Source organism: Lepus europaeus, chromosome 18 (genome assembly GCF_033115175.1).
Source record: "Lepus europaeus isolate LE1 chromosome 18, mLepTim1.pri, whole genome shotgun sequence".
In the NCBI taxonomy this organism is placed as follows: Eukaryota; Metazoa; Chordata; class Mammalia; order Lagomorpha; family Leporidae; genus Lepus; species Lepus europaeus.
In genome coordinates this window covers 48,938,704-48,959,349 of record NC_084844.1, presented here as the reverse complement: position 1 = coordinate 48,959,349, position 20,646 = coordinate 48,938,704, and the positions used below count along the sequence as shown (strand labels likewise).

Genomic DNA, 20,646 nt, shown 5'->3' with positions numbered 1-20,646 from the left:
GCCTACAGTGCCGGCATCCCATTTGGGCATGCTGGTTCAAGTCTGGGCTACTCCACTTCCAATCTTGCTCTCTGCTACAGCCTGCGAAAGCAGTAGAGAACGGCCCAATTCTGTGGGCCTCTGCACCCATGTGGGAGACCTGGAAGAAGCTCTGTCTGCTGGCTTTGAATTGGCCCAGTTGCAGCCATTGTGGCCATCTGGGGAGTGAACCAGTGGATGGAAGACCGACCTCTCTCTGCCTCTCTATAACTCTGCCTTACAAATAAATAAATAAATCTTGTTAAAAATATAAAAATAAACGGTTTGGTAGCCACATAAAAATGTGTGACTTGATTATAGTTTTAGAAATATTCTTAAGTGGGACAAGACATTTAAATCCTTAGGAGGTAAACCATCTCTAGATGGGCAGTGTAAGAAGCAGAAATAATTAAAGAGGAGGTTTGAGGGAAAAAACACATTCAGTTGATATAATTTCAACTAATATGGAAAGCAGATGTATTAAATCAGAAGTAGGATATGCTTACAAAAATGTAACTTTCAGGTCAGCACCGTTGTTTCGAGAGTGTTATACAGGCGTTTCAGTTTTCACATTTATTTTGCTAAAGAAAAGAATGGCAAACTTGCTTTTTCTATGCTGAGGCCTCTTCTCTGTTCAGAATACAGTTTAGTCACAGTGAGGGGCACAGATTTTTCTTTTTCTGCTGAAGAAGCTAATGCTATTTAAAGCTGGATCCTCACTGTTAAAAGGCTGGGTTTCCTGATGGCCGCTGTTTAATGACTTTCAGCATTCAGTACTCTGTGGCTTGTTTAAAACTTCATGGAAACAGTTCATAAATGATTCTTCTGTGGCTCTGAAATGTCTCATTTATAGCATAGGGAAGTGGTTACTGAATGTCCAAACTCCATACCTGGTTTTCTTTCGGTCCTTAGAGATTGATTGGCTAGGATGTGATTGAGTCTTTGGAGCACATTCAAGTTATCATTTCCTAAAAGTTGTAATACCTGTTCCCTAACATTATCTCTTGGATTTCAGTATAAGTCTTTAGGTTTTCTAATAAAAAAAAAAATGTATGGGGGCCTGTGTTGTGGCACAGCAGGTTAAGCTGCAGCCTGCAATGCCAGCATCCCATATGAGTACCCGTTGGTATCCTAGCTACGGCAGTTCTGATCCAGCTCCCTGCTAGTGTGCCTGGGAAAGCAGTGGAAGATGGCTCAAGTGCTTGGGCCCCTACTACCCATGTGGGAAACCTGGTTGGAGTTCCAGGCTCTCGACTTCAGCTTGGCCCAGTCTTAGCTATTGCAGCCTTTTGGGGAGTGAACCAGCAGATGGAAGATCTGTCTCTTCCTCTCTGTTCTGTAACTCTACCCTTCAAATCAATAATAAAATAAATATATATTTTAAAAAGATGTATGTTCATATGTGTGGTTGTGTACAAAAGGTGGAACCTGATTTTGGTGAAAGTAATTCTGTTAGGCACAGTTTGTGCTTTGCCAAAGGAGCAGCTGTGTTGGATAGAAAATAGCAGTGATTCTACCTCTCAAGGTTTGTTCTAAATTTGCAAGGAGGCACATGTAGAGCCACAGATTGGCCCTCAGATTCTTTGCACAGCAGAGCTTTTAGTATGATAGAATTTGGGTAATTGTAAAATTAATATGTTCACTCTGGGTTTTAGGAGACACAGTGAACTTTGGACGTGGCTAGTATGAGTTCAGTGTTGCCTTAATTCTAAAGTACATTTGGCACAGGAGTTTGAAGTTCTATCACTTGAATTTTCAGGCATCTTCTGTCTGAATTCTTTGCTCAAAATTGTGCTGCCTTGGCAGCAGAGATTTCTGAATTTTTTGGAGCACTTCATCTAAGGACGGAGTAGTAATAGGTGTTTCTTCTCTGCTGCCCTCGGCTCTCCCTCACCCCTGACGTTTAAAGACACATGGCCTTCGACAGTCTAGTGGTTAGATGAGGGGCCAAGCGCTGTGGTATAGTGGGTTAAGCAGCTGCCTCTGATGGTGGCTTATGTCCTGGCTGCTCCACTTCCCATCCAGCTCACTGCTAATGGCCTGGGAAAAGCAGGGTAAGGTGGCCCAAGTGTTTTGGCTCCTGCCACCCACATGACAGACACTGGCTTCAGCTTGGTCCAGCCCTGGCTGTTGCAGCCATCTGGGGAGTGAACCAGTAGATGAAAGATCTCTGTCTTTCCCTCTCTCTGTAACTCTTATTTTTGAACAGGATACTGTCATTTGTTAGCAGTGTGACTTTGTCTAATCTAAAATATGGGGAAACTCCTTTATGTGATGCTGGTGAGCATTGTGTTCAATAGTGTAAGCCCTTAGCACTGCTTGGCACATAAGAAGCTCTTGATAAGATGGTAGTAGTTTTTACTTAACTGTGTTCTTGCATTGTAATCGAGGATATGAGATGAACTGGTTGAATGATTAGAAACTCCAGTTGGGGTGGAAGGTCATTTGTGGGAGGTCCATTGGAGAAAATGGGTTTGAACTGAGCCCAGAGAACTGGATAGAATTTACCAAGTTGACGAGTATGTCAATGTTTAGTTTCTTCTGAATATCCTCAGATGTTAGAAAGTTTCTACTTTTAAGTAGTCCTTCTGGTTTTGATTCTAGTTGCAATAAAAGTTGAAAGACAGTTGGAGTATTAAAAAATCTTAAATCAGTGTTGTACAATTGCTTCTGTGATGATGGAGCTATTTTATATCTGCATTGGCAAGAGGGGCAGCCACTGGCCACATGTGACTGCTGAGCACTTGATATGTGGCTGGTATGACTATGGAACTAATTTTTAATAATATTAATTAATTTAAAATTAACCACATGTGGCTAGTGTCTACCATAATGCACATGCACAAAAGTGAGCTTAAAATGAAATTAAGAACTTGTTGCCAAGGAAGTAGAATGTAAATAACAATTTCTAGTCAATTCTTTTGTAATATTCTAATTCATTATATAATACTGTTTGTTTTGTTGTAGGTCTCCAATTGAGAAACATGGCACTGTTTTTCCTGCACTCTACCCACCTATTGCTGGACTTCTGTTGTAACAAGTTGGCAAACACTGGCTGGAACTGGGCGCAATAAAACATGCCAGTTATCAGTGCTGACAAGAGCCTAACAAGTGCCAACTTACAGATGATTACGCATTTTGAATTCTAATGAACTGTTTTAACCTTCAGGAAGAATTGTAAAGACCTGTACATAGCACAACATGATCCGGATAATATATATGCTGTTCATGTACATCCACAAATACACCTTGTACCAAATAATGCTTTCTTGTAGTAGAATAAGAATCGTGTAAATTCTAAAAGATTTTAGCAGGTTTTCTTTCCCTATTCATTGTTTCTTATCAGTTTTAAAAGACTCCTTAAAGCATGTCAGATGAAAAGCAATTAGGATTAAAAGTTTCCATATAATTTCCTTTAAACCATTGAGGCTTCATTAAACTCTTTTCACTTACTAAACTTTTGTATATTTTTGTTTTGGCACACTCCCCTTTGCTTTCATCTCATCTGTCTCAATCATTTAGTTCTAATACTGAAATACTTAATAAGCAATTACTTGATTTCTAATGATGACTTCAGAGGAGTGGTCATCTCCAGGTGCTTTGTCCTTTTTGTATTCTGGTTGCACCCATCTCTTGGATTGGATGTAGCAATAATCTCTTCTGGCTGTTGAGAGCTCTTGAACCCAGTCATTACCCCCAGAAAACTTAAAGAAAAAAAAAGAAAAAAGAAAAAAAAGCTGGTTCTGAATCCAACGTCCTGCAGTTTACCCCAAAGAGCGCAAGATTTCAATTTGGTTTTATTTGCCCTTCAGTTGCCTAATGTTAAGGTTGGATAAATAAAGCATGCACATCTTCCAGCTTTCTACTTCACTTCTGGGTCTGCTACCCTCCTCCTGTTCTCTGCCCTTCACATTTCTTTGCCTATATTCTTCTATTCTGCAGATTGCCCTCACCTATTGTACAAAGAAATTGCGGTGTATATTTTCATGTAATTTGATTTTGGAATTCTGTCACCTTCTGTAGTGAGTTCTTCCAAAATATAATTTTTTCCAATAATTGTCAAGTTGTTGGCTTTTATTGTATTGAATGAAGGTTATAATACTGAATGCCAGAGAAGTGCAGTTTTGAAAAATCTCAGGTTGATTCTTTATGCAAACGAACTTTAGTACTTGAATATCACATGGCCATGAAAGTACGCGTGTTGGGTTCTAACTAGTCTGTCACCTGAGTCTTAAAAGTATCACATGGGCAAATGCTTTGCTATCTGATGTATAGATTCTGTCATTGACAAGTCTCTTAGATTTGAGTGATGTTTGAGCATAAGTATGCTTCATACCATGCAGTTTTCTAAAACAACTTCAAATGTTAAAATGAGTGTGTGTGACGTTAAAGACAGGCCTGTCTAGGTTGTGAGGTTGGGAACAGGAGGTATTCTGTGGTGTGCGTGGGCTAGACCTCAGGATAGGACCGCTGGAGCACAGTGTGTGTGAGAGAGAATTGGTGCACTTCTGCTCTCTGGAATTTGGAAGAATGTTTTGGCAGAAGAGTAACAGGATCCCTGCCAACAACCTAGACCTCTGCAAACTTTGTGCTTTTTTAAAGCAAAAATAAAATGGTTGAGCATGTAGTCAGAATAGTTATTTTTTCTAAATCCCAGTCTGTTTTTGATTCTGAAGCATTGTAAAAATCTCATACACATCATAAAACTCTTATGTGTGTAGAGTGATTATTGTTTGACTTGATTCATTGCAGCTTAATTATTAAGAACTTTGTGACTTTTTTCCTCAAAAATCTCTGTAAAAATTGTTGCCCCAGCATGCCAGCACTGCATACCTACAAGCCCTGTACCTCTTAAATCAGAAATTGTCCACATGGTGGTTGCTTGTGGCTAAGTGGAGTTGGAATTTTGCTCTTGTATTGTTGTAATTCTGCTAAGAAGTCTGTTTTTGAAACCTGGGATTTGACCCTTTAGCAAGTAGCAAAAGACCTAGTAACTCAGGGACAACTACTTTTGAACTTTAAGTGCCACTTTAATGCAGTGACTCTGGTATTGCCATGTGGTTCTTTAGAGCTTACTTGGGGGAGTGGAAGGGAGGCCCAGGGAAGGGTATCTGTCTTCTCTTCTCATGCTCTTTTCTGCCTGGGGTCCTGATCCTAGATTGGTGTTATGACTTCCTTTCTCCTGTCAGAGATGTCATCTGTGCCTTTCCCAGTGTTCACCAGACAATGTGAATTCCAACACCCCCTTGTTTGATACTGAACCCACACTCAGGTGACACTGACCCAGGTGGCTTTTGTCTCACCTCGTCTTATCATTAGTGTGAGGCGGTTCTTCTCTGCTTTAGGAAAAGAATTTCTTCCCCTAACTTTGTGCCAAGTGTCAACAGCATCCACGTAGTCTTTTGGGTTGTGGAACTGTTGGTTGATGCCTAAATTTATTCCAAATTCTTGTAGATGCTGATAGATTGCAGTTTGTGCTCATAGTAGGTTTTATGATCTCAGTGTTTTCTGGCCTTGTCTTTGGAGCTAAAATCTACATAAGGTTGATCTCCTTGCCATTATAAGTTAATCATGTTTGTGAAGGTATCTAATGGCCTTCATTTCTGGTTGTGAAATTATTTTATATGCTCACTCACCCTGTACAAATCATCCCACTTTGGGCCATGGTGCCTGCGTATTTTTGCCCCATCTGGTCTCCAATTGGTGGAATTCCCTTTTTTGTACTGATACCTCTCAGCATCTTTGAAACTCGACATAATGTTGCTTCATTCCAGTTTTTTTTTCTTAGTTCTGTAATTTGTTGACTGTATTTAACTGTGTGAGTTCTGTTGTGATGTTTACAGTATTGTAAAGCACCTCAATCATGTGATAGGTGCTCTATAAATCAATAAATGATGACTTAGAGGCTGTATCATGAGCTATTTTGGTTTTAGGATGCAGGTCTCAAAACAAATCGTGGGGTTCTATACATATAAGCAGCACATGAAAGCAAAGGGCCTATAGGGAAACCTTGAGAAAGAATTTTACAAACTTTATTTAAAGAAGGAAACATTTTGGAAGTTAACTTGACTTCCAATGTGATAAATGCTGTTTGAAATTCCAGTACACAGCCATGCACCACTTTTAAAGATTTATTTGAAAAGCAGAGTAACAGAGATCCTCCATCCACTGGTTCAACCCCTAAATGGCTGCAATGGCTACAGCTGAGCCAGGCCGAAGCCAGGCACTTCATCCAGGTCTCCTACCTCAGTGGCAGGGCCCAAAACACTTGGACCATCTTCTGCTGCTTTTCCCAGGCCATTAGCAGGGAGCTGGATAGGAACTGGAGAAGCGAGGACATGAACTGGTGCTTATGTGGGATGTCTGTGCTGTAGGTGACGGCTTTGCCCACCACACTCCAATGCCCAGTCCGCAGTACCACTTTGATTTATTTTATTATTTGAAAGTTAGAGCCACAGAGAGACAGAAGCAAGAGAGTGAAAGGTCTTCCATCTGCTGGTTCACTCCACAAATGGCCACAGGGGCCCAAGAACCTGGGCCATTTTCTACTGCTTTCCCAGGCCATAGCAGAGAGCTGGATCGGGAGTGGAGCAGCTGGGACTTGAACTGGCACCCATATGGGATGCTGGCACTTCAGGCCAGAGCGTTAACCCACTGTGCCACAGCACCGCCCCCTAAGCTCCACTTTTAATCAGAGTTTCTGTGCATGGTGATCTAGAGCCTTACAGTGAGCACAAATTAGAATACTGGAGATTTTGCCTTTGACCTGGCTTGAAAGCTAATCCATGAGGAATGTTAACTGGAAGAGACCATGGCCACCATCTTAATCACCAGTTATACCCGAGGTCACTTAGTAAGTTAGTGGCAAAAGATTTAATACATAGCTTTTTTTCCCTGAATCTTTACAAATAGTAAATACACACTGAGTGTTCGGTGTTGGTAACTTGTCTGTCTGGTTGCAAATTGCCAGTGGCTGTTCTTCTTCCTTACATACTCAGAAAAGAACAAGGAGCCAGACCTCTTAATCAAGAAGAAAGTCTTCCCTGAGAGCAGTTTTGGGAAGAGTGGGGATCACCTCCCTGATATATGTATTTGGAGTAAAACTGTTGTGGAAGGGTCTGGATGGTATCTGAATTTTATTGATTTTACACATAATCTTCTACTGAAGGTACAGAGCAAACCAAGTTTATTTGGATGCTGCTTCAAATGCAAAGGAATAGATTGCTTAGTGCGTATAAGGCATTGGGCTTCCAGGAAGGATCTATATAGTTGGGGCTGTTAGCCACCTTATCGGATTTGAACTTTTCATTTTCTGGGTACCCGCAAAACCAGCAAGATTCAGTTTGCAGAACAATTTCCTGCCTATGGTGTTTCTGGTTGCTCAGTTTCAGAGGTATAATCTGTCTGCTAGGGTAAGGTTAGAGTTTTGGCCTGGTGAATTAGCACTGTACACTGAGATTTAGTGAAGTGATTGGGAATTCTTAAGTCCTGTTCACACGGATTAGATAAACTGAAGGAAACGGCTTTCACAAAAAGGAGCAGATACGTTTGTTTTTTTTTTTTCCCCCTACAGAGTTAGAGAGAGACAGAGAGAAAGGTCTTCCTTCCGTTGGTTCACCCCCCAAACGGCCGCTACGGCCGGCGCTGCGCCAATCCGAAGCCAGGAGCCAGGTGCTTCCTCCTGGTCTCCCATGCAGGTGCAGGGCCCAAGCACTTGGGCCATCCTCCACTGCCTTCCCAGGCCACAGCAGAGAGCTGGACTGGAAGAGGTGCCCATATGGGATGCCAGCGCCACAGGCAGAGGATTAGCTAAGTGAGCCACAGCGCCAGCCCGCAGATACATCTTAAAACGGAGGAGCTGCATAGAAAATCCTAGGCAAAAAACTAGATTTTAGCCCCTTCTCCATATCAGTTAGGAATTAGTAGCACTTGTATGTTCAGAGTGACATCTCATGTATTCCTCACAAGCACCAGAATCAAGTTTCAAGTTAACTGAGCCTCTACCTTGTGGCAGGCTTGTGCTAATGTTATTTCACAGAGGATACAATGATCCTCCAAAGTAGGAGCTTCTCCTGAGCTAACATGTTCGGATTAGTTTGTCAAGATCGCAGAGCTAGTCTGTTGCGCAGCAGGGTTCAGTTCCATCACGTTCCTTAGGTCCTCGGCACTGTGAGCTAGAAGCCACAGCTCAGGACCACTGGCTTCTCCGAGGTCGCACACAGACACATTGCGGCTAGCACTTGGACCGAGTTCACTGGACTGCCAGTCTGGAATCCCTGTGCTCTTAAGGTACATAGCACTTCCTCCCTCTCTGCACTTCACGTTGCTTGCCAGAGACAACTCTACACCAAATTCCTGTTAACGTGACAGCAAAACCTGAGCTGGGTTTAAAATAAACCAGGTCCTAATGCTCAGCTTTTGCAAAATGTCTCTTTCCGATGAGAGCGGATGTTGTAGCTCCCTGAGTGCTGTCAGGCTTTGTTAAGTTCTCCTGGAGCTCAGGGTTATGGAAGACAAAGGCACAGAGATAGACTTATAGTAAGCCATTTCTGAGACAGGTGCTTTTAGCTCTTCTGAGCTCTCCCGGAAAGACAGGTGTGACAAGTAGTCAAGCCCCTCCCGGAACTCCATCATGCCTTCAGCTGAGTCCAAGTACACTCTTGAAAGGGTGCAAATCTGTTCATTCGTGCACGTGTGCTGCTCTTAGGGAGAAAGTCCTCGGCTCTCAAATTCTCAGGGCTTCAGCATTCTCTAGCTCATTAAGAACCGTGGTTTCCAGGCAGTTTCTTTCCTGAGGGAGAATCTAAGACACAGCATAAAGCTCGCAGAAACCTGTCTACAATTAACACAGCAAGTCGGCTGCAGAGCCGGATTTGAACTCACTTCTGACTCAGGGGAGCTCACATCGGTAACATTTTTTTTTCCCGAAGGCCTGCTATACAAGGGTACTTTAAAAGGTTTATTTTTGTGCAAAATATCTTGAAGTATGAATGGTCTTCAAAAAGTTGATGGAAAATGTATATTGGGGAAAATATGCAAAGATGTCAAAAAGAACTTAGCACCAAAATATCTTTCATTCTATTTTTCCAAGCAGTTTTTGAAGTACCCTCATATACCAGACCCTAAGCTGGTGCTGGTGGAACAAAGTCCTGTACAAAACAGGCATCAGCTACGACAGTTCTTCCCAACCACTTTTTTGTCATTTTTAGCTCATGGCCCAGGAAACATGCAGGATATTTCCAAGATAAACAGAAGAAAGTGGCTCACCTGGCCCCTATGAAGACCCCGAAGTCTCAGCATTTGGCACACCTATAAACTATTCTCAGTAGACACAGAAACCTTTTTTTATTTTATTTTATTTATTTTTTTAAGATTTTATTTGACAGGCAGAGTTACAGACAGTAAGAGACAGAGAGAAAGGTCTTCCTTCTGTTGGTTCACTCCTCAAGTGACCACAATGGCCAGAGCTGCGCCGATCCGAAGCCAGGAGCCAGGTGCTTCCTCCTGGTCTCCCATGCAGGTGCAGGGCCCAAGCACTTGGGCCATCCTCTACTGCTTTCCCAGGCCACAGCAGAGAGCTGGACTGGAAGAGGAGCAGCTGGGACTAGAACCTGCGCCCATATGGGATTCCGGCACCGCAGGCGGAGGATCAACCTAGTGCACCACGGCGACGGCCCCAGAAACCATTTAAAGACCTCTCTCTCTCTGCCTCTCCCTCCTTCCCTCTCTGTAACTCTGCCTCTCAAATAAATAAACCTTTAGTCTCCTACTACACTGGGACAATTCCTGAGCACACAGTTGTTCTTAGTTTAATACTCCCCTTGCTCCTCCTAGGTGTCTATCAGTCCAAATCCTCTTCCTTTTCTACGTCACTGCCCGCTCATGCTCAGCCTTGGCAGCACATAGAACTTGTCCAGCTTTGAGTCCTTTGCCTTCTGGGGCCCTGACACCTCCATCCTCTTCACTGTGCCTCCTTTCAATCTCATCACCCGCTCCTGGCTGGCACCAAGGTCACCCCTGCAGTCCCTAACTGTGATGCATCCTTTTCTCCTTTGAGGGAAACCCTTGTGAAGGGCCCCAGGCTGCTCGCTCTGTCATTGCTCAACAAGCCCTGCCTTTCACTGTCAGCTAACGCTCTTCCAGTCACCTCCACCAGACACGTCAGCACCTGGCTTAGGGGCTGCTGCCTTTTCTAAGTGCCAGCATCTCATTTCCCTGGCTTCTCATTTCTACACCAGACGCTTTATTCCATGGCCCTGTCCTATATACTTTATCATCTCCCAGTGCCATTTCACTTAAGAACACTCGCTTGCCACTTTGACCACAGGGCTCTCAGAGGCCTGCCGCGTCACAGCTCCCGCGGCATCCCATGTCTGATGACCTGAGCTGTAATCTCAGCAGTCTCCATTTGTTTTTGGCAATAAAATCTCAAGCCCTGGGCAAATGCAATAATTCAAATTCTTTGTTTCTGTAATTCTAGAAAAAAGTGACCCTCTCACACAGGCTTCCAACCTTAGAGTCCTCATCCAATTTTTCTCACCCTTCTCGGATCACTCTGCCTAAGAACTTCATCCAGGGGCTGGCACCTGTGACCCCAGCATCATCTCACAAGGGGGCCGGTTCGAGTCCTGGTGGCTTCCCTTCCCGTCTGGCTCCTTGCTGATGGCCCTCCTAGTGCCTGGGCCCCTGCGCCCAGGTGAGAGATCCAGAGGAAGCTCCTGGCTCCCATCTAGCCCAGCAATGGTCATCTGGGGAGTGCATCAGAAGATGGAAGATCTCTTTCTGTCTCTCCCTTTAACTCTGACTTTCCGTTGCTGGCATCCCATACCGCAGTGCGGTTGGAGTCTGCTCCAGTTCCAATCCAGCTCCCTGCTAATGCGCACAGGAAGCCAGCAGATGGCCCAGGAGCTCCCCTCGCCACCCACGTGGGAGGCCCCGCTGGAGCTCTGGCTCCTGGCTTCTGCCTCGCCTAGTCCCAACTGGTGCGGCCACTCGGGGGAGTGAAGATGATTCTGTCTCTCCTCCCCGCGCCCTATCGTTCTGCCTTTCAAGTAAATACATCAGAATAAAGAACGTCACCCATACACCCGAAGCGCTCTGTGGCCCCAGCACTTGGCACGCTGTCGCTTCTCAACGTCTCGGGCGCCTGGCAGGGGACCCGCCTCTCGTCTACACCCATCGCTTCTCCCGAGCGCGGGGCCACACGCACAGCATCCCGCCCACCCCGGGCTGTCGGCCGGCGTCAGCAGGGTCACCGCCGCGCTGGCCGCTTGCTAACCCCTCCCCGCGCGCCTCTCACAGCCAGGCTTCACCAGATTAGTCTACATTCGCCGGGTCCTTCCTTTGTGGGGCCAAGGGGCAAGAGCTCAGTCGGCGCTAGCTAAGTCCCGAGTCCGCAAAGTACCAGCCTCACCCCGCGCCCGGTCACTCCCTCAGCTTCCAGTCGCCTCCTTCCCAGCCTCGACTCCTCCCCTTGCTGCGCCGACCGCGGTTCTCGCGATACTTGGAGGGGGGGGGGCCTTCCTTACGCGCCGCCCCAGCTGTACGGCGCACTTCTCGCGAGGCTACAGGCAGGGCCGGGCCCGACATGGCGGAAGGTAGGGTTTTTTTGTGGAGCCGCGCGGGAAGGCGCGAAGCTGTGGCGGCGCTGCTGGCCGGGCGAAGCAGCCCTAGGAGGGGACGTCCGGGCGTGGTCGCATGGGGCACAGCGGGTCTCGCGAGCCTTCTTTCCCTGTTTCGCCCGGGCTCCGCGGGCCGGGGTCCTGGGCGCTGTTCCTATGGCAACGCCCCTTCCGCCGCCGCCGACCCCACGGGGCTGCGGAGCCGGGGGTGGGAGGTCCCGTGGCGGGACCGAGCGCAGCCGCGGGGCTCCCGAGGGCGGCGCGGGACGGCGGGAGGAGCAGTCCCTGTCCCCAGGAAACCGAAACTGCTGTCCTGGCACGTCCTGCATCCGGAAGGGGTGCATCCCTCTCCCGCGGGAGCGCTCGGGGCGCCTCCCGGACGGAGGTGGGAGATCCGGGGCTGCGCTGCCCGCACCCCAGGTGGGCGCGCACGTTGGTCTCCGGCAGGCAGCCCGGTGGGAATTCTCGTCTTCCTGGCCTTGCAGATGGGCATGGGGGCGATGGGTTTGCTTGCTAAGGGAGTTGGCCAAGGTCACACTGCCCGCACGAGGAGCGCTAACACCGGACTCCTCCCCTGCCTCCCAGTCCGGTCCATTCTGGTGATATATTTCTGATACCCCGGCCAAGGGTCGTGCCTCCCTTAGTGTACCAACACTAAAATTCCTCCTTGTCAAAGCTTCATTGTACGGGTAGGAGGGAAAAGGAAGCTAGAGATGGGGAGTGACCTCCAGGGACCTCACACTGACCCTGTGGGACCTTGCCAGAGTGCTTCTCTTACCTGCCTCTTGATTGGAGGATGGTCCTGGTTTCACTTGCTTTATTGAGCGAGTGCATTGTGCCTGCTTATGACCTGTCATTGGTTGGATGGAACATGGATTTGCATAGCTCTTGACAGTTTGTAGGTTTTTCTCATGAGCATTAGACTTCAAAGTAACTTTGCCTAGGGGGCCTGGCTCTTTATAGATAAAGGCATTGAGGCCAATGTTATATAGACGTAGCTAGGAATGCCACTTAGGCTTTGTCTTTGCTTTTTCTACCACATGAGAGTCCCTGGAGGGGGAACTTCAGGAGAATGTTGCATGAACACACGGAGGAGCGAGGGAAGGAACAGAATTGCTAAAGCATCCTTCAAGCTAGCTTTGGGTAAATCGCCCAATTTATTATTATTTTTTTTGACAGGCAGAGTGGACAGTGAGAGAGAGAGAGACAGAGAGAAAGGTCTTCCTTTTTGCCATTGGTTCACCCTCCAATGGCCGCTGCGGTAGGCGCGCTGTGGTCGGTGTACCGCGCTGATCCGAAGCCAGGAGCCAGGTGCTTCTCCTGGTCTCCCATGGGGTGCAGGACCCAAGCACTTGGGCCATCCTCCACTGCACTCCCTGGCCACAGCAGAGAGCTGGCCTGGAAGAGGGGCAACCGGGACAGGATCGGTGCCCCGACCGGGACTAGAACCCGGTGTGCCGGTGCCGCAAGGCGGAGGATTAGCCTGTTGAGCCGCGGCGCCGGCCTAAATCGCCCAGTGCTTTTTCACTCAGCGGGCGGCAGCCAGAGAAATGGGGCTTGTTGCATAGAGCAGAGAGGTGGAGTAAAAAAGTTCAAGAAGGCCTTGTGTGAGGCCATGGGCAGCCCAGCGCTGTTCCAGAGAGGGCAGTTGCAGTGTGCTGGGAGGTAGGGGAGAGGGAGTCTGTTACCAAGGCTGAGATTGTGTAGCTGGTGAGTTTCCCATTCAGCAGTTTTCTTGAGCACCTCTGTGCTTGGCAGTCAGGTTCCAGCCCTGAGGTGCTCACACCTGCAACGGTCAGTAGTCCACTGATCATTGGCCTGCAGGTCTTGAGATAATGTGTCAGGGTGGGCTGGAGAGATCTCCCCAGTGGGGTGTACACCTCAAACAAAACAGCCTCTCAGGATGAAGTTGGCCAGTAAGTGCAGTCCCGAGGGTTGACGTCAGTCTTTGTTTTACCATTCTGGAGTTTCACTGTGCACATTTAAGGTTTTTAGAAACAGTGTTGCAATCTTTGACTAGGAAGAATGGAAGGAGCCCTTCTGGGCCAGGTAGCTTATTAAACTGGAAGTGTTTCCTGGGCAAAGACAAGCAAAATGAGCAAGGAAATGTTTATTTAGGGCTGCTTCCACTTTGGTCAGAGTTGGCCCAAGTCTTTCTGAGATGCTCATTTAAATATAAGTAGCAAGGGCCAGCGCCATGGCTTAACAGGCTAATCCTCCGCCTTGCGGCACCGGCACACCGGGTTCTAGTCCTGGTTGGGGCGCCGGATTCTATCCCGGTTGCCCCTCTTCCAGGCCAGCTCTCTGCTGTGGCCCGGGAAGACAGTGGAGGATGGCCCAAGTCCTTGGGCCCTGCACCCCATGGGAGACCAGGAGAAGCACCTGGCTCCTGGCTTCAGATCAGCGAGATGCGCCGGCTGCAGCGGCCATTGGAGGGTGAACCAATGGCAAAAAGGAAGACCTTTCTCTCTGTCTCTCTCTCTCACTGTCCACTCTGCCTGTCCAAAATAAATAAATAAATAAAAATTTAAAAAAATTAAAAAAAATATATAAGTAGCAAGAATCTGTAACAACTGGGATTTTTGTGAACTACTTCTGGGGAACCTCCTGACACTAGTTGTCATTTGGTGGCATGAGAATGAGGGAAAGATGTGCAGGAAAAGTTAATGGAACCTTGAGGGACTGTGTGTACAGTAACTTCGTATGTGACTCCTTCAGAAAAGTCTTTCCTTCCATTGAACTGTGCCTGTTGGTTTGACTACATAGGCATGGTTTTTTTCATAATTGGTGTGAGCTTTCTGCGGACCCTGCACATAAATAGATTTCTATTTTTTTTTTTTTTGCACCAAAGTGAAATTCTTTTCATTCCACTTTTGATGAATTTTTTCTTTCTTTCTTTCTTTCTTTTTTTAATTTATTTCACAGGTAGAGTTACAGAGAGAGAGAGAGAGTTCTTTCTTCCATTGATTCACTCCCCAAATGGCCGTGATGGTGGGAGCAGGGCAGATCAGGAGCCAGGTGCTCTTCCTGGTCTCCCACGTGGGTGCAGGGCCCAAGCACTTGGGCCATCCTCCACTGCCCTCCCAGGCCACAGCAGAGAGCTGGCCTGGAAGAAGAGCAACCGGGACTAGAATCAGCGCCCATATGGGATGCCAGTGCTGCAGGCAGAGCATTAACCTAGTGTGCCACAGTGCCGGCCCCTCGACGATTTTTTTGATGCACTCCTGTGTGTATTTATCTATAGCCTGTCCCAAAATTGTTTTGTTTCCATCCTGCGTTCATCTCTGCAGCTATCTTACTGATCTCGGCTTCCTTCCTCACTCAAGTGAAAAGCTTCAAAAGCCTGCCACCTGGGCTGCCTGCTCTAACTTGTTTCACCTTGGATTTCCTTCCCCACAGCCTGTTTTCACCATTTCTGGAGTTCCCATTAGAGCATAAATTGTATCACATCACTTCACTCTTCTCAACGCGTCAACTTGTCCATCCCCACCTCTCCTAGTGCTCCATGATCATGGAGTATATTCCACAGCATTGCAGTGACTCTCTTGTCCCACAGGGTCTGACCCCTGTTTAAACTGTGACCTTGCTTCTCACGCCGTGCCCTGGCATGCTGACTAACTTCCTTGCTCTCCCTGCTGTGTGCCTCACCTGCGTCACCTCTGCGGCTCTGACCTTGGCCTGAAACAGTCAGTCTTCCTGTTTCTGCCACAGCCGATCAGCTTCCATTTACTTGGGTATCACTAGAAAGCCTCCCTCACTGGGATGTAAACCCACCGAGGGCAGCGTGTGTTCTGTGTCGTCCACTGCTGTCTCTCCCAGTCTAGAAGCATGGCTGGGATTGGAGGACAGTGTGGATTTATTGAGCATCATCTGCCAGTAATGAAGAAAAGTTGCCCCATCCTTGTTCTGCCAGTAGCTGCCTAACCCACTTTTTATCCAGCCAGCTTTAATCTGCACAATACAAATGTGATGCTTCGTGGGTCAGACTCTGCCACTGGACGTGGGTTTGGATCTTCAAGTAACTAAGCTGCGATCATAAGCAAGTCACTTCATTGCTCTTGGCCCCTGTTTCCTCAGTGTTAACAGGGAGGTACCTGGGAGGGTCAGGAGGGACCGTACCTGAAGAACAGCCTTGGCACAGCAGCCGGTGTTTTTAGCCTGGCTTACACTCTTTCTCTTACTTGCCTCTTGAACGGCTGCTCATCTCTCATTCCTCAAATAAAAGTGGAAATTGAAAAAAGTGTAAATGCTTTTTTTAAAATTTATTTATTTAAAAGAGTTACACAGAGGAGAGGCAGAAAGAGAGAGAGAGAGAGAGGTCTTCCATCCACTGGTTCACTCCCCAATTGACTGCAATGGCCAGAGCTGAGCCGATCTGAAGGCAGGAGCCAGGAACCTCCTCGGGGTCTCCCATGCAGGTGCGGGGGCTCAAGGACTTGGGCCTTCCTCCACTGCCTTCCCAGGCCATAGCAGAGAGCTGGATCAGAAGTTGAGCAAATTCAGCTCTCTGCTATGGCCTGGGAAAGCAGCAGAAGATGGCCCAAGTCCTTGGGCCTCTGTACTCCCATGGGAGACCCGGAAGAAGCTCCTGGCTCCTGGCTTCAGATCAGTGCAGCTCTGGCCTTTGAGGCCAATTGGGGAGTGAACCAGTGGATGGAAGACCTCTCTCTCTGCATCTCCTTCTCTGTGTAGCTCTGACTTTCAAATAAATAAATAAATCTTTAAAAAAAAAAAAAGTGGAGCAGCTGGGACAGAAACCGGCACCCATATGGGATGCTAGTACTGCAGGTGGCGGCTTTACCTGCTACGCTACAGCTCCAGCCCCTGGTTTGTTAATAATGTAATAGAATTTGGTCAGGAAATACTTTGGACAATTCAGGTAACAAGGTGAAGACAATCCATGTTCTGGACATTCACAGGTCAATACAATAGCCATTAGCCACAAAGAGCTGCTTAAGTTAAAATTAAATAAAAATTGGGGGCCAACACTATGGCTTAGTGGGTTAAGCTACCACCTGCGGCACTGTCATCCCGTATAGGTGCCAGTTCAAGTCCCAGCTGCTCCACTTCTGATCCAGCTCCCTGCTGACGCTCCTGGGAAAGCAGCGGAAGATGGTCTAAGTGCTTGGGCCCCTGCATCCACGAGAGAGACCCAGAAGAAGCTCCTGGCTCCTGTCTAGTCCAGCAATGGTCATTTGGGGAGTGGCCAGCGGATGGAAGATCTCACTCTTTCTGACTCTTTCTCTAAGCAATTCTGCCTTTCAAATACATAAATAAATTAAAAAAAAAAAATAAAGTCAAGAGCTTAGTTCTTGGTGTACTAGTCCCATTCCAAGTTCTCAGTAGCCAGTGTCTAGTAGCTCTCTCCCTGGACAGTGCGGATTAGAGATGTGCAGCATTGCAGAAAGTGCTGAGGGATAGTGCTGTTCTAAAGAATGCGTGTCTGTAGGCTGGTAGAAATTGGGAGCCGGTGGGTGGAGCTCCTGGCTTCTGGCTTCTGGCTTCAGCCTGTCCTTGCCCTGGCTGTTTCAGCCATCTAAGGAGTGGACTAGTAGTTGAAAGATATCTCCATCTCCATCTCTCTGTTACTCTTTCAAATAAAAAAAAAAAAAGAGATTGGGAGCCAAGAAATTTTGTTCTCTTTCATGTTTTGAAATGTATCTGTGGGGCCGGCACTGTGGTGTAGTGGGTTAGGCATCTGCCTATGGCATCGGCATCCCATCTGGGCACCAGTTTGAGTCTTGGCTTCTCTGCTTCTGATCCAGCTCCCTGCTGATGGCCCAGGAGGGCAGTGGAAGATGGCCCAGGTGCTTGGGCCCCTGTACCCGCATTGGGGGCCCCGGGGAAGCTCCTGGCTCCTGGCTTCAAGTTCTGGCCGTTACAGCCATTTGGGGAAGGACTAGCAGATGGAGGACCTCTCTATTTGTCCCTCCCTCTCTCAAGTAAATAAATAAATCTTTAGGGAAGAACATGTGTCTGTTTATTGTTGCACTTATCCTACAAATGTCCTTGGCTTCTGATAATCACATATAGTTTGGAGACTTCTCAAGCATGATCCCTTTTTTCTTTCTTTCTGTCTGTCTCTTCTCCTTTCTCTTTATTTATTTATTTGAAAGGCAGAGTTACAAAGAGGCAGAGCTAGAGAGAGGTCTTCCGTTAGCTGGTTAACTCCACTAATGGCCACAATGGCTGGAGCTGGGCCAATCTGAAGCCAGGAACTTCTTCCGGGTCTCCCACAGGTGCAGGGGCCCAAGCACTTGGGCCATCTTCTGCTGCTTTACCAGGCCGTGGCAGAGAGCAGGATTGGAAGTGGAGCAGCTGGGACTTGAACCAGTGCCAGTTTGGGATGCCTGCACTACAGGCAAGGGCTTTACCCACTATACCACAGCACCGGCCCTGCCCTATCCTTTTCTTTCTTTCTTTTTTTTAAATTTTTGACAGGCAGAGTGGACAGTGAGAGAGAGAGAGACAGAGAGAAAGGTCTTCCTTTGGCCGTTGGTTCACCCTCCAATGGCCGCCGCGGCCGGCGCACCGTGCTGATCCGATGGCAGGAGCCAGGTGCTTCTCCTGGTCTCCCATGGGGTGCAGGGCCCAAGGACTTGGGCCATCCTCCACTGCACTCCCGGGCCACAGCAGAGAGCTGGCCTGGAAGAGGGGCAACCGGGACAGAATCCGGTGCCCCGACCGGGACTAGAACCCGGTGTGCCGGTGCCACAAGGCAGAGGATTAGCCTATTGAGCCACTGTGCTGGCCTATGCCTGCCCTATCCTTTTCATACCATTCCTTTTTTTGCTGCTTTTCCATTCTTTTAGTTCCATTATCAGCTGTAGTTGTTAGTTTTCTCCTTAGGGATTTTTTTTGATGGGGAAAATTTATCAGGGCAAATTGTTGTGTGGTGGGTTATGCCACTGCTCCAGACACTCATGTCACATATTGGAGTGCCAGAGAGATGTGGTCAGTGGTTGCAAAAGACTCGCAAGACTGGAAGCCCATTTGTAGGGAACGCCTGAGTCTAGAAGAGGAAGTTACAGTCGTGTATGGGAAGCTCTGTTGTAAGGTGAAAAACGCTGAGGAGTTCCTTTGAGAGTTCAGAATAGAAGATTTCCCAGTGGAGGTAGGAGGATGTGTTTGGTGGTCAGGGAAAGCCTTTGCTTTTGAAAAATAGTGACATGGAGAGGTCACCACCCTCAGTGGAAGGAAGAGTGCGATATGAAATGGGAAAAGCATGTTAAGGGCCAGATCACGAAAGGCACTGGTGAAGTATTCGAATGTTACTCTCTGGTCGGGGTGACACTCCCGAGAGGTGTCAGCCTAGGAGTGGTGTGACCGAGGCTGTGGGAGGCTCACTGAAGTGGCCTCGGTGAGGAGGACGGATCTGGGGAGAGGGCTGGCCAGAGAGGAGGCTCTGGTAACTGGGGAGACATTTGGTAACGGGCATCGGGGCTAGCAAGGACTAATGACAGAGAGATGACAGAGAGTGTAGGAGATGGAACTTTAAAAACTTGTTTGAATGTTGGCAGGAGACATACCAGACTGACTAGGGCTGAGTGACTCAGTTCATGGCTGGCCTGCCAACCGGAAGAGGAAGAACAGATTTGAGAACAAGTATCTGGACTTCGTTTTGGACTTACTCTGCTGTGCCCAGTATGCCTCAAGGTAGTTAATTATGTCTAGCAGGCGGTCAGAAGGATTTGCAGTCAAACAGGCATGTGGGGTGGACATTAGCTAGTTAGGTAGCTAGTATTTGTTGAGTGTGTCCTGTGGAGCCATCCTTATCATCGGTGTTCAGCATGGTGAGGTTTTACAAGATGGATAAGCCCACACTGTGACTTTAACATCTAGATAAAGACGACTTTAGAGAACGGAATTCCATTCAGGAAAATACATTTCAGAGTAGCTGCAAGCTGCCGTGCTAGCGGTGACAAAATGAGCAAGCCAGTCTTACTGGACTTGCCAAGAGATGGGGAGGCGGGGTTTCTGAAATGCGCATGCACACTGAGCTTTACTGTTTGTTGAGTCTTCTCTGCATTGCTGATGAGTGGCCCTGCCATCCAGCCCCAGCTGTGGCACCAGTCCTGTGCAGCTGTCACATCTGTTCCTTGCTCCCCACTGCCACTCCATTACTTCAGACTGGCGGCTCTCAGAGGGCCCCGCACAGTGGAATCACCCAGGGAGCTTTTAAAACCTCAGGTTGATGTATCTGTCAGCTTCAGCAAAGATCAACAGATCCCACTCTGAATCGATGTTGAATGAAACATGGCTTTGCTGAGTCTGTGTTTTAAACAGATACGACAGATACAAGTGCATGATGCTGTCTCGCCTACCTAAGAAGACCTCACTGGCAAATTCCACCTCTGACCGGAGTGAAAGACTTTGAAAACAGACTTTGGTGAAATCATGGCTTTTGGACTGTCAGATTGTCCAAGCCATGACAGTAACAATCACTAGATTTTTTTTTTTAAAGGGCGCAAAGTCAGAATGTGAAATGTATATCTTTAATTGCATTCATGCTTTATTTATTTATTTATTTATTTGGCGTGGGGATTGGAGATTGGGAGGATGCAGAGTGGCAGGGCTCCCCAGGCCAGGCCTCATCTCTTCCAGGTGGCATTGCTGTCTTTGCTGTCTTCTCCCTTTCCTTAGGGTTTGGGGTGAACTTTAGTCCTCAACAGTAAATGATTGTTTACTTTTTTGTCTTCTGTTATACAGATTTCTGATATTTAGCAGTCCTGATTAATGAACATTTTATGATCCCGTTGAAAGAGAAGTTTCTTCCTGTGACAGGTTTAGAGGGTTGGGGGACAGTGATTCATCACCAGCGAGGAGCTTTGCTTTTCTGATGCCAGCAGGGAAAGTGCTGTCTGGGGAGGTGATGCTTCCATAAAGTACTCTATGTGGCAGACCCTAATTTATCTGAGGCAGAAAAATTAATCTTGTAGTTCTGAAAATAGGATTTTATCACAGCCTTTACAGTCATTCTCTTATCTCATGGATGCAGTTAAAATGG

At 47.4% G+C, this 20,646-nt stretch overlaps 2 protein-coding genes across 2 annotated transcripts in view; both read left to right on the top strand.

The window, feature by feature from the left end:
• The window catches only part of UBE2G1 (ubiquitin conjugating enzyme E2 G1), a 115,054-nt gene extending 109,132 nt beyond the window's left edge, over positions 1 to 5,922 (top strand). Inside the window, exon 6 of the mRNA XM_062216135.1 lies at positions 2,986 to 5,922. The gene's annotated coding sequence lies outside the window, so the exon portion shown is untranslated. The remainder of the gene's footprint in view (positions 1 to 2,985) is intronic.
• Positions 5,923 to 11,537: 5,615 nt separating this feature from the next.
• Positions 11,538 to 20,646, top strand: part of ANKFY1 (ankyrin repeat and FYVE domain containing 1) — a 76,856-nt gene continuing 67,747 nt past the window's right edge. The window contains exon 1 of the mRNA XM_062216440.1: positions 11,538 to 11,615. Coding sequence (XP_062072424.1) covers positions 11,606 to 11,615 — 10 coding nt within the window. The 5' untranslated portion in view covers positions 11,538 to 11,605. The remainder of the gene's footprint in view (positions 11,616 to 20,646) is intronic.